The 16,693-nt window shown below is 33.6% G+C and overlaps 1 protein-coding gene across 1 annotated transcript; it reads left to right on the top strand.

Annotated features, from left to right (window-relative positions):
* Positions 1-5,035: 5,035 nt before the first annotated feature.
* On the top strand, positions 5,036-11,076 carry LOC113783735 (CSC1-like protein ERD4). The gene is made up of 6 exons (XM_027329951.1): positions 5,036-5,616; positions 7,352-7,500; positions 7,662-7,937; positions 8,212-9,056; positions 9,741-9,996; positions 10,393-11,076. The coding sequence occupies exons 1-6, from the start codon at positions 5,346-5,348 to the stop codon at positions 10,768-10,770; spliced, it is 2,175 nt and encodes a 724-aa protein (XP_027185752.1). The 5' UTR covers positions 5,036-5,345; the 3' UTR covers positions 10,771-11,076.
* Positions 11,077-16,693: the final 5,617 nt, after the last annotated feature.

Here is a 16,693-nt window from a genome sequence, read left to right as displayed (position 1 = left end):
GAGTTCGTTTAAGTTTAATTCACCAATTAATTAAACCAAACTTGAATAACAATTTGTGTTTGATGAACTTTTAAATTTGGTTTGAACTCAATTGATTAACACATAAGTGAAATTTACATATAAAAAATGCAAACTACTCGAACTCGACTCAAGTTTACCTCGATAAAAGCTCGTTCCAGCTCAGATCGAGAAGTAAACAAGTCAAATTTAAACTCGTGAAAATAGTCAAACAAGTTTAAACATTAGAGTGTTTAACTTGTTTAAACTTCTTCTCCCTATTCATTCACTCTCAATTTTTATCCTGGCTCTAATACTTAAAGTGGAATACTTACATATTTTCACCCCTATAAAATCTGATTTTCCAAGAATTAATTGCAATCACATATTTCTGCAAATGATTCAAAATATTTAACTTGGCTGGTGTTTAAATAACAGAGGAGAATTATTGACAATTGAGTACCTAATTCCAGTGATGATGTGGCCGATCTTGCACTGCTTATTTATAAGTGTACGTATAGATTGAGTTTACCTAAATATTTTTAATTATCATAAGCATTTAAACATTAAACACTAAAAGTCACCTTCTAACATTGCCACATTTTTGCATTTTCAGACAAAAACTCTTTGCTTGACAGCACAAAGATTTTATGTACCTAGCTTTTGATGTGGCAATAACAATACATGTGGCCTTTCAATTGGTTGTGGCATCGTGGGACTTCTTGTAATTAATATGCTTTCTCTATAATTGTGTTGTTATAACAGATGCAGCGGAACAGAAGAACAAACAAGAACAGACAAGAACAACTTGGGGGAAATCAGATTTTATTAGGGTTGTAATCGGAATAGTTTACAGACTAAAATAAGGTGTATATATATACAACAAAATAGATTGGACCCAAAAATAGGCCCAAAACAATACCCGAAATAAAACAGACACGGTAACTAATATATACCGTAACAGCGAGACCCCCGAACAGCTCAGCGAAGGTCGAAAATTTAATTCAAGGCATCTCAACATGTGTGATAGACAAAGCTTCCTACGTAAATTGATTATAACCAAACAAAAAAAAGGGCAAATCGGACTAACTAACCTACTTCATGTGGGAATGGTTATACATCAACGACTTCGGACTAATCAATATGATCTTCATAAGTTCATATTAGCTGCTTGACGTTAAAAGTATCCGTGTGGTTTTGTTTAGATAAATAAATAAAAGTACATGAGAAAATTCAGTGGACAATGGGACTTAACATGACCACATTTCGAATTCTACTGTAATGTTTTTAAAAAATGTTTATAAACTAAACTAATGTTGAAGAATCAAATGACAGATATTCTTTAATTTTTATGCTTATATCCTTATTGAAAAAAAAAAGAAAATTCTCTCATTAGAAGTTTTCAATTCTCTCTTTTATCTTGTAATAGAGAAGATGTCCTACAAATAATTAGTGTGCCACCTTGAGATTTTTGAATTCTTTCTTGAAATTATTTTTCCATTTTCAAGTTTTCAGGCAAATATAGGTGACATCCCAAATCTCATGCTGTGGAAATAAATGATCAACCGACAATCTTTTATACCATATGAGCCACATAACGTGTCATACAAGCGTCCAACACATCCGGTTAAGGCTTCCCATTTCGGTGGACCTATAACATGTCATACAAGTGTTTGAGCTATAGCTCATGTCACACGGTATCCATAATCACTCGCAAACAAGTCGTACAGCATGAAACACAAGTTAGAAAACATTAAATACATAGAACGAAAATATCATACTATATGCCAAAATTACAAATTATAAACACTAAATAGAGGGAATGAGATTTCTTTCATGTGGGCACACCAAAAGTAGTTGAGATTTCTTTTTTTTTTTTTTAAAGAGAGAGAGAGAGTGAAAATAAAACCCTATACCTAACCTAACCAATCATTTACTTTCGTTTTGACAATGAAAGCTATCCCCACTCCCCATCCTCTCATTCTTTTGTTGAAATTTGTCATGTGAGTAGCAACTGTGAACAATCATTAAGTGTGTTTGGCTAGTAGATTATTTGGGATAATTTAATGAAACAAATATTTTATAACACTTTTTTGATGTAATGTATATGGAATAAAAAGGTGATTAAAAAGTATGTTGCTGATACAGACAAATAAATTTTGACAAATAATATACTATCCAAACAAACATTATTTTATAAAGATGACATATTGCACAACCAAATGATGTTACGCAGAATAATTGAAACTATTTGTAGTTATAATGTCTTTTTTTTTTTTGTTGACGCAAGGATATCCTGGCTTACGCCAGATTTGGTCCCCATGTTGTGGTACAGAGCTTGCCCCAAAGATGTACACGTGGTAACTAGGAAAGAATTGAAACGATGACCTTCAAGTAAAGATCTAGAGAGCCAACCAGCGAACTATTCCTTGTAGTTATAACGTCTTGTGTATGCATGTTATTTTGACCAAAAATACCTATTTTACATAAGCTAAAATGTGAAAAATGCTTGTTAATTTTTGAGTTTGAATTGAGTAACCTACTTTTTAAAGCTTGTTCATACTAAATAGAAATTGATAAAACTTCTCATGAAGAACAAGATAGTTATTAAAGCTTATTAAAGTTATTTAAAGCTTGTTAATGCCTATTTTACTCAAACAAGGTTCGAGACGTTTTTGCATCATCCATGCAACTTTCTAGTAGCATACGTTTTATTGTAATGGCATGAGATGCTTATATTAAGAGGAAAATAAACCATAACATAAAGACAAATGGCTGTAGTTTCAATCCCATGTTATGTAATTACAATCAATTAAGTCTTGCTCTATTGATATGTTATCAATCTTTTTAGCAAAAAAGACAAAGGGTACAATGGATCATTCCAATTTCACCGATATTGCCTCTAAATTTGCTACCCAAAAAAAAAAAGGGATATTGTCTCCAAATTGTGTATTTACTAAACTAATTAATTATTCTTGTATCTACTAAACCAATTCATGTGCCATTGACAGGATTACTAATTATTTTAGAAGTGAATTTTCTTCTCTGGATGTGGTTTTGAATGACATAAGATTTTTGTATAAATTCTTTTGGCATTTTACATTCTTCTATGTGGGAAAAAAAAATTCAATCTTTGCAGTCATATGATTTGGCTCGAGTAGCCACAAATCTTATTAATGAGGTGAAGGAATAATTTCTCTGTATGGTTTAATAAAGCGGCAACTACCATTATTGTAATAATAGTTGCCCTTATTTTGTAATTGTAATTGTAATTATAATTACCATTATAGATTTACAAAAGAGTCGCTTTTGACATTAATCTATTTCATTTCTTTCGCTCACAATATTGACCAAAACTGATCGTGAATCCCGCCACTTTATTATCCACCTCTGATGTTCTATCTAATCCGCTTGGCTTTCTTTGACCAAGTCCCTTGCCATTACTAAAAGAAGAAACTTTAATAAAATAGGGTAAAAGCATTTAAAGCAAATTATTCCGATAGTCACAAAACTTTTTCAATAGTCAAGATTTGGTCATTCAATTATTAGTAATATGCTTTTACCCATTAAACTATCAAAAGCATAAATTTTGGATCATCCGTCTGATTTCACATTTAACTTTATTAGATCTAATAGTATGCACGATTTACAAGATATACTATTAATAGTTAGATCTGGTATAGTTAATGAAAAAAGCCTCAAGCACATGACCAAATCCAAAATCTCAATAGGGAGTTATATATTAAAGTTCCATATTCTCACAAACAAAATCAACCAACAAGAATTGTGGCAATATAATACTTTTCTCTCGATCTCTCCATAGCAATTGCATCGTACAATTGATCGCCAATATCGGTTTAATTTGAATTTTGAATGAATGAGATTACAGGCTCAAATTTCAATGGACGATGAAATATGTTATATTTTTAGATATTATATTGTTTTCATATTCATATTTGTTGACTTAATGTATATAATTGACATATTTGTTACCTTAGTGCATACAATTGTTGTCTCAGTATATACCGTATGTAATGCAAATAGACAATTCCACAAGTCGCGGATCTCAATTATTACAATAGTCATCTTCCAAGGTAATACATATTACCCGCCTTCTATTTCGAAAATGTTTTTTCTTTTCTTTCCTTTTTTTTTTCAGCTTAACAGACCAGGAAAAAGGTGTGGACCATCATAAATTCTAAAACAAACTTACCATCTAGCTTGCGGAAAATTTCACCAAAAACAAAAAAATTATCCTTTTTTCAAAAAAAAAGAAGAAGAAGTGATACCTAGATCTCTTCTTACACGAGATAGAAGAACCTTTTGAGTTAAACACTTACAAAATAAATTTATTAAGGAAAATCATTCAAAATGTTTTTAACATTTTATCAAATGAATTTTTTTGTTCTTTACTTTTAAAATGTCAACTTTATGCCCCTTACAAATTCAAGTTAATAAAATTTAGTTCCAACATAAATTTTCAACTATTTTTTAGCTTGAAATCATCAATCGATCCCCATGCAGTCATTTTTTATATACAAAAAAGGTTAGATCTCACTTTTTTAATTACAAAAATGAATATAGATTGGGTTAGTTTTCACTTTTTTAGGAAAAAAATTAATATAGCTCGGATCAGATCCTACTATTCTAAGGGCAAAAATGAATGTAGATCGAATCATTTGTTTATTTATAAATGAAATCTAACCTTTTTGGCCCCAGAAAAATGATCATGTGTGGATTACTTGATGAATCAAGGTAAAAAGTGATAAAAAAAAACATGAGTTGGGATCAAATTTTGTTGATTTGATTTTGTAAAGAATGTAAAGTTATCATTCTTAAAGTGAAGGATGAAAAAATTTATTTGACAAAATATGATGAGATGTTTTGAACTATTTTTTCTATTTATTACTTCCTCTACGGTTGTGTAAATAGCATGAGTTTTTTCTATAAAAAAAAGTGTTCTGTTAAATTCTATAAAATCAGAATAAGTCGGACTCCTCTAAGTACCCCACTGGCCACTGCCCAGCACCAACTAAGACAAATCTCACTGTTCCACAATCATTTTCAAACTGTAATCCAGATATTTTCTTTCTTTCCTCCACAGACATGTTAGCAACCCCTCAAGAAACTCAACTACCTCCTGTTTCCTTCAGTCCTTTCCTCTTCCATTACTCCTAACGGTTACTTTTCTTGCTTTCAATGCCCATTAACCTCCTCTAGACTCCCCACTCTACGACCCCAAAACGGCAAGAAACCAAACCTCCCTCCAAAACATCAACAGAACAAGAACAGAGTCTCTGGTAACTGAAACAGGGGTGAAAACAGACTAAAATTTCTGAGGAGGCCGGATGGAGTTTAGGGCCTTTCTGACGTCCTTAGGGACTTCTTTCGTGATATTTGTGGTGCTCATGTTCTTGTTCACCTGGCTCTCAAGAAAGCCTGCAAATTATGTGGTCTATTATCCCAACAGGATCCTCAAAGGTTTGGATCCGTTTGAGGGTAGCAAGAGGACCCGTAACCCGTTTACATGGATCCGGGAGGCCTTGTCTTCAACTGAAGCTGATGTGATTAGAATGTCTGGTGTTGATTCTGCTGTCTACTTTGTTTTCATGAGTACTGGTATGGAATAATACTTCTCTCTCTTTTTTTTTGTTTATTTCCAATTTTTCTCTTGTGATATTGTCATATTTATGCAGCATATTGCTCAACTTTTGTGTTGGTATTACTACTTGTTTAATAATTTAATTCTCACATGGCTATCATTTTTTTTTTTCTAAAAAAAGTTTGTATTTTTGGTGGATTTGGTGCAAATAGTGTGGGGAAATGATTAATGGATCAGCTTTTGACTGAAGCCAACTTAACCACCTTTTTAGGATCTGTGACTTTGTTAGTGGAGTCCATAATCTGAAATTATGTATAATAAGAATTTGCTAGTGATTTCATCATTTTATTCAGTAAAGTTGCGGCATTTTCAGTTTAATTTATTAGATTCAAGTTTTGGTAAAGACACTGGCTTTGTTTTTTATCCGATAATTTTAGCCACTCTCACAGTACTTTAAGTTTTAATTACAGTAGTTATAAACTGTTTTGAAAACTAAAATAATTCTTTCCACCCACAAAAAGGAAAGAAGATTAAGATAATTCTTGCTTGATATATCACCTGATTTTTGTACTCGTTATGCTTGCAATTCATCTCTCTATTTTTTTGAACTGTAAAACCAAAGATTTATTGTGTTTTTATCCATCTTTCTTTCTGTTAGCAAATATCAAGTTCCATACAGGCCTTAAGTGATTTGAAATTTCTTAGTGTAAGCTTTAAGACAATGCTATTTCTTGATATCTTACATATAAGTACTAATAAGATGCCTCAAGTTGAGTTGACCTTCTCTTTTAAACAAAAACATCCGTTGTTTGCTTTTATTTTTTTTGTTATGTAATGCCAGTCCCAATCATCTATTGGTAACTGAAGAAAAATGATTGTACATTAGGATGCTGAATTTTAAAATGGATGTGATCTCCCACAATATATCTGCAGTAAATTGTGTTGAATGGTTGTACAACCTAAGGTTTGCTTTGGTCAAAAATTTTGCTTTCAGTTTTCAAATTGGTTTAGCTTTATGAGTGAAACAAGTCAAATTTCCTAGAAAATCAGAATATATATACTTTCAAAGATCAATGATTACTTGAAAGAACGTAGATTTATGGGGGACAAAAGATGATTAGTTCAATGGAAAGTGGAATTTCACTCCTCTGTTTTTGAATAAAAGGGGAAAGAAAAGGGGATTATACTTCGAGCATATCAATCATGAAGAACAAATGATGAGAAGTCTTGACAGATTAGAAGTTCCTCACATAAGATATCATGGAAAGGTAGGGAGACGATGCCAAATGACTAAGTAACTAAACTGGCTTGTTGTCAGGTAACATATTTCATTCACCTGAGTTCTGGATATGCCGCTATAAGCTTTCATCAAAATTGGCTGGATAATTTAGTAGTTGTCAGGTCACAAATGTGTCATCATTTTTGTCCATCTTTTTCTATATCCCATGGTGTTTTGCCATTTCAAAAGCATGGTTTTATCTGGGTCTGGATGTTGAATGGAGTTTACAAAAGTGAAACACGTTGATGGACTCCTGTTTAACAAATTTGGAGAAGAAAATATTGAGAAATCAACAAGAAAAAGGTGTAACCTTTTCCTTTTAACAAGCCATAATGTTAGCACTAGGCTGTAAAAATTCTTTATGCTGTTTAAGAGTTTCTTGTTTATGTGAAACAAGCATTTTCTTCTGCAGTTAGCTAAAATTAACTAAATTGCTAAGCCCTCAGTTTAAACATTTTGTTTTGGATTTGCAGTATTGGGAATATTGGTTCTGTCTGGCCTTGTGCTTTTACCAGTGCTGCTACCAGTTACGGCAACAGATCATAGCTTGCACTTAATTGTTAATGAAACCAGCCAAGGGGCCTTTAATGATCTTGACAAGCTGTCCATGGGCCACATTGGAGTAAGTGGGAGTAAATTTATGTGTAGTTTCTCTTGGGGAGATAACAATAATTAGATTCTAATGATGGTTTTTCCTGTCCTTGCTTATGAAGGGATAAATGAATGTGATATTTGGTTTTTCAGCTTTTGATGTGTTTTTTGTCCTACTTTTCATTGGTTCAGGCAAACAGTCCTCGATTGTGGGCATTTGTGATAGCTATATATTTGGTTTCTATTGTTGCATATTGCCTCTTATGGAAAGCATACAATCATGTTTCTGATTTACGAGCAGCAGCTCTGGAGTCTCCCGAGGTGAAAGCTGAGCAATTTGCTATTGTGGTAAGAGACATACCTCCACCTCCTGATGGACAAACCAGGAAAGAACAGGTTGACTCATACTTTAAAGCAATCTACCCAGAGACTTTTTATCGATCCATGGTGGTCACAAATAACAAGAAGGTGAATTGTGTTATTGGTTTTTTCTGTTTTGATGGTTATTTGGGTAATTTCTATTAGTTTTTAATCCCTTTGGCTATTTAACTGAAAGATTTTAGCGAACAGGGGTCAAACAGAATAGAAACAAGCAAAAAATTACAAATGGCAGTAGATATAGGCTGCTATAGTTTTATTATCCAAAATACTAGTGATTATTTACCTGATAATTACTGTGTTATGGCTTCTGACTCTACACTGGTTTGAGTTTCCTTTTATCTCATGATCTTGACTTCTTCAGGTTAACAAAATTTATGAAGAGCTGGAAGGTTACAAAAAGAAGCTTGCTCGTGCAGAGGCCATATTTGCAGAGTCAAAGAAGAATGGAAATCCTGAAGGGACAAGACCAACGAATAGAATTGGCTTTCTTGGTCTAATTGGTAAAAAAGTAGACTCAATAGAATATTACAATGAGAAGATCAATGAATTAATTCCAAAATTAGAAGCTGAACAAAAGGTCACTCTCAGAGAGAAACAGCAACCTTCAGCTCTGGTTTTCTTCACCAGTAGGGTAACCGCAGCTTCTGCATCACAGAGTCTACATGCTCAAATGGTGGATACATGGACAGTCTTGGATGCTCCTGAACCACGCCAGCTAATATGGACTAATCTGCCTAAGAAGTACTATGAGAGAGAAATCCGTCAGTATTTTGTGTACATTATTGTGTTCTTGACCATATTCTTTTATATGATTCCTATTGGGTTTGTTTCCGCATTTACAACTCTGGAAAATTTGGAGAAACTTCTCCCATTTACAAAACCAATTGTGAAGCAGAAGGTGGTTAGTACGGTGTTAGAGGCCTACTTGCCTCAGCTTGCACTCATCATATTCCTGGCTTTGCTACCAAAGTTTCTTTTGTTTCTATCCAAGACGGAGGGCATCCCTTCAGAAAGCCATGTTACAAGAGCTGCATCCGGGAAGTACTTTTACTTTACAGTGCTCAACGTGTTTATTGGTGTTACAGTGGGTTCTTCCCTTTTTGGTACGTTTAAGCAGATTGAGAAGGATCCAAATAGTATTGTTCCTCTGTTAGCAACTAGCCTTCCAAAGAGTGCAACTTTCTTCTTGACTTTTGTGGCATTGAAGTAAGAGCAGCTTCCTTTTTCCTTTGCTTATTGGGCAGCGTTGTCTTCTTTCTTACATGAATCTTGTTTTCTCTTTTTCTTTTTTCTTTTTTTAGCGTGCACCTGTAGTTTGAGAGTTAGTTATCACTAATGGTCTCAGTGTTGGGCACTATTTTTGCTCCCCTATTCCTACATGCCTCCAGTAACTCTTCGTTTTGGACATATATCATTTTTGTTTTCTGCATGTTGGGCTTGCATGAAATTATCTATTGTTTGGAATGTTTTGAACATTCGTAAATTTGTGTCTTACTATGGATCATTATCCTATGCAGACCTAGTCGACTGAGTGCATCCTCCCTTAACTTTGGGTGGGCATGAATTTGTTGCTGCGTGTTATCTGGCCAAACCAATATTTGTTCTCAGGGCAATACATTTGGAATGACCCGTTCTTATGGACCCAAATTTTACTAGATAGTTTTATTATTGCTTATTGGTGTTCCAGTTCTATGACCTTGTCTGTGTTCTCCTCTTTTATCCTGGCCCGTGAGTACTTTTAATTTTAACCTGTAAGGATGCAATAGATGAACAAGTTCTGCATTTACATGGATAATCCTGTTGATGTGTTTACTTGTGGATAAACAATTTTTCCTTTCCTGTCCGAGAAGCTTATGTTTAACTGATTTCAAACAATCATGTTGCTCTCAGGTTCTTTGTTGGTTATGGGCTTGAGCTTTCCCAGATAGTTCCATTGATAATATTCCATCTGAAGAAAAAGTACTTGTGTAAGACTGAAGCTGAAGTTAAAGAAGCTTGGGCTCCTGGAGATCTTGGATACGCTACTCGATTTCCTAGTGACATGCTGATTGTTACTCTTGTGTTTTGCTATTCTGTCATAGCTCCTATAATCATTCCATTTGGAGTCGTGTACTTTGGTTTGGGATGGCTCCTTCTACGGAATCAGGTAATTGTTACTTCTAACTGTGAGCTCTCATTTTTAAAAGGTTTTCTGAACTGAACTGTGTCTGAAAGTGACTTTACTTCCAAATGTTTTTTGCTAGGCAAATGGATAGTTTTTATCCTTTATTATACCATATGAATTGAGATCGGTTGTTTCATGGAAAATCATTTAAGCTTATTATTTCATACATTAATCTTGATTAGTGTCTGAATTAAGATAATGATGGTTTGTCAACTTGCAATTTAATTGTATTTGTGGGAGATTAGCTGAAGTTTTTATATAGTTGAGACTTAAAATGTTTTCATTCAGTAATTAATCTAAGGAATGCATGCATATATTGGACTTGACCATTTTCACAGGTAAGTTTAAACTTATTCTTGCCAAATTTCTTTGACATAGGTTCTTAAAGTATATGTTCCATCATTTGAGAGCTATGGGAGGATGTGGCCTCACATATTCATACGTATCATGGGTGCCTTGGTTTTGTATCAAGTTACAATGTTCGGCTTCCTTGGAGTCAAGAAGTTCCCCTATACTGTGCTGCTCATTCCTCTTCCAATAATATCAATCATTTTTTGCGTCGTTTGTGACAAAAAGTTCTATAGATCCTTCCAGTCGACTGCCCTCGAGGTTGCTTGCAAAGAATTGAAGGAAGTTCCTAACATGGAATCTGTCTTCAGATCTTTCATTCCACCAAGTCTGAGTGCCGAGAAATCGGAAGACGATCAGTTTGAAGATGCATTATCTCAAGTTTCAAGAACAGGTTCCACTCTTTGATCCACAGTAGTCAATTCTCAGTGGATTGTGTAAATTGTGTGTCCAATACTCATCCACTTGTTTTATCATTTAGTGTAGAGAGCGTCTAGTGAATTTGCTGTGTGTATATTTTCTTGTTTAATGAACTGCTGATTAGAGTCCAGTGGTTTTTCTTGTTTGTTGCTTTATGAAAATCTTTACCACATGTTCTCAGTTCTCACACAAAGCTCCATGGATCTGGAAAAGTCAGTTTCCACGAACATTGAAACCAATACCTATTTCAGATGTTGTGTTGATTGAATTTTAAAGCTGCTGATTTCTGCATCACTTATTTTAATTTTTTAAGTCAATTTATAGGGGTATAATGAGTCTATTCGATTGCAATATACTCTAGTATTTGAATTTATTTATTTATTTTAACGAGTCTGAAATTGTGATCCCAAGTAATTGGACTCTAGTTTTAGTGATTTTCAGTTAAACTTTGTGGTCAATCATAGTTGTCACTATTTCAAATCCACATCCGTTTATGATGTTGGCACTGAAAAAATGTCATGTAAAATAAGAAAAATGCCATGCATAATCTTTTGTGGCATTGTTACAGGATTAGCACAAGAGAAAATCAAGGTGCCATGATAAAAGTTGATGACACCCAACGTTTTGTGCCACAATTAAATTTTGAAAATTTTTTTCTAAAAAAAGTTGAAAATTTTTGTTTCCGTGGCCTTTATTATAATGTCATGAAAAAGGGGATCCGATCAATTACCCTCTTATCATCCAAAACTGAAGATTGACCAAACCCAACAATTGCTAATTGGGTATTAGTTGATCCAAACAAAAATAGATCAGAAAACCATCAAAATTAGAAACAAAACAAACTAAAATAGATGGACTTTTCGCCTGAATGTACTCAAATTACAAAGCACTAATGAGCCACACCCAAAATAATAAGTAATCACTCTTTTCATCTTTAAAAGTCCCAACTCCTCGATCAGTGATTAAAACGAAGAAACGAGATAACATCCATATCAAATATGGACATCCAAAATCTCAAATCAATCAAATAATCAACTATTCTGACCATCTCATGGTTTGTAGGGGAATGGGTTTTCTGTTACACATTACAATGTAACTTTTCATGTTACACACTCTAATGGATTGACACATGTACCTTTTAGAGTATTATAATAATATTTTTAATTAGATTTAATTCTGGGAAAGGACACGCATCTATGCAAAAAAGTGTATAATATGAGTGTTATACATTAGCGTGTAACAAACGACTCTTAACTTCTTATGTTACACACTCTAATAGATTGACATATGTACTTTTTAGACTATCATAATAATACCTTTAATTAGATTTAAATCTTAGAAAGGACACGTATCTATGCACGAGAGCGTGTAACATGAGTGTTACACAGTAGTGTGTAACAAAAGACCCCTAACCAATTTGTAATCCTTCCGATATATGTTGTTGCCAATCATCTTCTACTTTTCTTTCTTCTGTGACAAGAATTTCAAAAGAGGATATTAAATAATATATGTAAAAAATCAGGAAGAAACCCTAAAGAAAAAGAGAGGTGAAATCACCATTACGTAAAACTCACATGCAGAGAAGTAAATCCAGAATAAGTAACAAAAAAAGCTGCGGAAGCATGCAATTTACTCCAACTAGAACAAAGTAAGTTGTCCCCTAAGGTGATTGGTCTTGTCAAGTTTGCGACCATATATGTTGTATCCCATGGGAAATGATAATGGTACTCTCACTATTTATTTTATCATATAATCTAATAAACATAAAAATCATATGATGCTCTCGCATAGAGTGCGATTAATATTTTTCTTTTTCGATGGTGTAACAAATAAAAGCTCTGGCATTTGACTACTCAAGCTTTAACAGATAAACCATCAGAGTGTATTGTCCCCTATTCAAAGCACTCAGATATAATATATGTTGCCAACCCTGGATTGAACAAAATAATTTATTAAGTTTTAGCTTGAGGAAAATAATTTTTGGATAGTAGATAATTTGGAATAATTTTTTTTTTAAAAAATAATATTGTAGCATATTTTTTTTGATGTGATGCATGTGAGATAAAAAAAAGTGATTGGAAAAAGTGTTGATGATGTAAGCAAATAAAACAAATTTTGGCAAATAATTCACTGTCCAAATAAACATGAAAAATAAGGATCATATGACAAAGAAAAAGTTTCTTAAGTGCCCAGATTTCTTGTCAGGTGCAGGGTTGATTGAGTTTGGACATGAGCTTGTCTTGCAAGATGCGGCTACGCCTAATCTTTCATATGGTGAAAAAAAGCTGCGCAATGATGGGAAATAGAATTTTAGCTCTCACCATTTTAATTCCTCGTCTTTGGAGTCTTAATCAATTTGATCCCTCATGGTTAAATAAATCATGTTGCGCGCGTATACAATTTTTACCCATTTTACTATATACATATATTAGGGTCAGACACGGTTTTCCATAACAGTTTTTTTTGTTACCCGTTTTGTTCATTCTGACACCATACCTATGCCAAAAGAAATTTGAAAATCATGGCAAACTGAGACTGCATTTTGCTCCACAATGCAACTAACACGAATAAAACCGCATTATAGTTGAAGGTATTGCTTGTTTGGACATTTTGTGTTAATTATCTCACAACTGCAGTGGAGAATTTTGAGAAAAGAAAATTATCACTAAGAAAGAAACTTAAAAGAGAGACTAAAGGCAAAAGTAAAGGCGAAGAAATTTCGGTGTAATGAGGAAAATATTTTTTTTCTTTACTGAGTATAGAATAAGAGCAGTTTATAATATACAAAAATTTTCTTGACTACACTTAGTAAGAAACTAAAGAACGCTGAAACAAAAACGACGAAGTCTAGAGCTACATACATACAAATCTAAGAAACGTGCATTAAACTGTTGAAATACCATTCTGGATTCAGTGGTTTGGGAATATTTTTGGACCAAACCTACTTTGTACCCTTAAACTTTATCATTTCTCAATTTGTATCTTAACCTTTCAATCGTAGACACTTTACACCCTAAACTCCTAATTTTGAACACTTTATGCTCTAAACACTCAACTTTGTCCCATTTAAATCCACACAATAATTATGTTCGCAAAATTAATGAGATAAAAGACGGTAAAATTAATGATATATACTATTTTGTTCTAATTGCGACCCCTTAACTCTTTTTTTAACCACTTGTAACATATTGTCATTGATTTATACGGCTTCAATCACTAATATTATTAGCAAAATTAGCAAAATAAAAAAATGGTGTAAATTAATGATAATGTATTGTTTTATTTTGCTACAATACCGTGGCACCTTTTAACCACTTTTGGCACGTTATCATTGATTTGTTGGGTCTTTCACGCCATTAATTTTGCTAATTCATTGATTAGATTTAAATTGAACAAACTTGAGAGTTTAGGGTGTAAAATGTTCAAAATTGAAATTTAGGATACGAAATGAGAAAGTTATACAAGTTGAGGGATGTAAAGTGGGGTTAGTTCAATTTTGTCTAATCTTTCTAGTCATAATCACCTAAAGAAATGTCCTCAACTAAGGGTAAAGTCTCCTATCGGTACGGGTGTGCATCTTGACCCAGTGATTAGATACGAACCCTATTATAAGGATCACATCCGAGTCAAGAAGTTATAAGGATTACATTCAGACATCATTTTTTGCGATCCACAGATATCTGATCCAATCTGCATAGCACTTTTCTATTTTTTTTTGAAATTTTTTTGCACATTAAATCTACTCATTTATAATGGTCTTATCTCTTATTTCTTATTGTTATGTCTATGCTTTCTTTCAAAATAGTTTTTTTATTGTATATGATGTTAAGTTTTAAACATATTGTCCTAATTACTTATGGATAAAAAAAATTGTAGAGGAAGTATTGAATCTTATAATGAAAGTTAGTACAATGAAAGAAAAGAATTCGAGTAAAAGAAAAGAATAATGAAAGTTAGTAGAATATATCACTTATAATTTGGACTAAAAACATATATGTTAGTACAACATATCACTTATGTGATATTTTTGAAATCCTAATACAATTAAATTTCATTTTATCTTTTGAAATTAATTTTTTAACAAAAAATTTAGGCCATGTTTCCAGACACCATTTTTTAATATTTGAACTTCTTTTTTTCTTTTGCTAAGTAAGTTGTGAAATTTTTTTTTTTTTAACAAATGCATCCCAACTAATATGCTATTTATAAAACTAAGCAAAAAGGTCCATTTAAATGACTTATGAATTGGATATAATGTGTTACGGTGAGACGTGGTTAGAGCTTTTGGATAAAAAAATTGTAATGTCCCATATTGATTGGGAAAGAGGGAAAGGAAATGTGTATAACGTCCAGCCTATCGAGTCACTAATAATTTTGAATTAACCATTTTGAACCCGTGGTTTTAATTCAATTAGGTATTGGGCCAGTTGGCGGGTGTGGGGCATTACAAATGGTATCAAAGCAAATCTCGCGTGGTTTCTACGTGGGGTGAGATTGGGGCCAAGTGGTGTAGTTCCAACTATGCAAGGAAGATTAAGTGCTATGTTGGACTAAGTGTCACGTTCAACGGGGGTTATCTCTAGAACCTATGGGACTAAGTGCCACGTTAGATGAGAGTCACCTCTAGAGCCCGTACGAATCACCTCTAGAATCCGTGCATGACTATATGGATGGTTGAATTGTAATAGGTTTTGCGATGATGCAAAGTTCTAAAGGTGGAGAGAGTGTAATGTCCCACATCGACTGAAAAAGAGGAAAAAGGAAGGTATATAAAGTATGGCCCGTCGGGTTACTAATAATTTGGAATTAACCGTTTTGAACCTGTGATTTCAACTCAAAAAAGGTATTAGGCCAGTCTAGCAGGTGCAGGGCATTACAGAAATATTTGTAAAATGTGATTTTCTTTTTCTCTTACACCCACTTAGGAATTGTAAACTTGTCAAAATTATTATAATCTTTTCATAATATTAAGGGAAGTAAGTGTAATTTTTAAAATCTCAAAGGAAGGTGGCTGCAATTATCAGAAATCTCAAGTGAGGTTTATGAAATTATCCCTTTCAATTGCTCCAATTGATGATGATAGAGATGGCTGTAATTTTTTTTAATAGAAAAGTTTTAGCTGTGTGCGAGAGATTGCCTTCTGATTCAAGGAAGAATTCACATCTTCTCCCTCCCGGAGAATAGTTAAATCAATCTCCTCAGCTGGTGAACTTCTTCTTTCTGTCAGATTGAAAGAAAGTTAGCCAACCAAGTGCAATATTACATTTCACACCTAAGGAGGGTACAACTTAACCATGAGAAATCAACTACCATAAATTGGCATTCCAAGAGGTTTTCACAGATGTGAATCACCAGCCCAAAGGCTGGTGGCCCGCACCAAAGGATTAAGGGTTGGTGGGGTGGGAGGTCAAGGGTTCAAACCTTATCTTCCACTAATTGCCACAATATGCAGGTTTACTTGAAAAAATCTATATGAGTGCGTAGTGTACCCGTTTGATTCGGTGATGGTTCAGTGCCCTTTGAATTACTTTTAGGCCTTTTCAAGTCCCCTCCTCCTAGTATAGAATAGTATAGGTCTAAAAGATTTTCATAGATGTGATAGATTCAAACAATAGAAAAGTGTGTGTACTTGCATAAAATAGCTTGACGCACGTCGATTGATGTGGTGTTTCTGTAGACTGTATTTCAAAGCGATTTTTGTACATGTTCCACGTTAACTAAAGTATTCCTGTCCACCATGCAAACCAAAACACCAAACCCAATCCTTCCAAAACGTCAACACCACAGCACCCTACCCATCTACATGACCATGTGTAACCTCATGCGTATTATTTTTCTTTTTTTTCCGAAAACGACAACTATTGTATTATTTATTTATCCTAAACTACAGGAGAGGGGAAACCGAAAGAGG

Source organism: Coffea eugenioides, chromosome 9, assembly GCF_003713205.1.
Source record: "Coffea eugenioides isolate CCC68of chromosome 9, Ceug_1.0, whole genome shotgun sequence".
Taxonomy (NCBI): Eukaryota; Viridiplantae; Streptophyta; class Magnoliopsida; order Gentianales; family Rubiaceae; genus Coffea; species Coffea eugenioides.
Note: the sequence above shows the minus strand (reverse complement) of the source record. Positions and strands in the feature narration are given on the sequence as shown.

Bases quoted from the DNA above. Each gene is read 5' to 3' on its own strand.
- LOC113783735 (XM_027329951.1), top strand. From the start codon at position 5,346: ATGGAGTTTAGGGCCTTTCTGACGTCCTTAGGGACTTCTTTCGTGATA. The intron at 7,501-7,661 runs GTAAGTGGGAGT...TCATTGGTTCAG, and splicing joins TGTCCATGGGCCACATTGGA to GCAAACAGTCCTCGATTGTG. The intron at 7,938-8,211 runs GTGAATTGTGTT...TGACTTCTTCAG, and splicing joins TGGTCACAAATAACAAGAAG to GTTAACAAAATTTATGAAGA.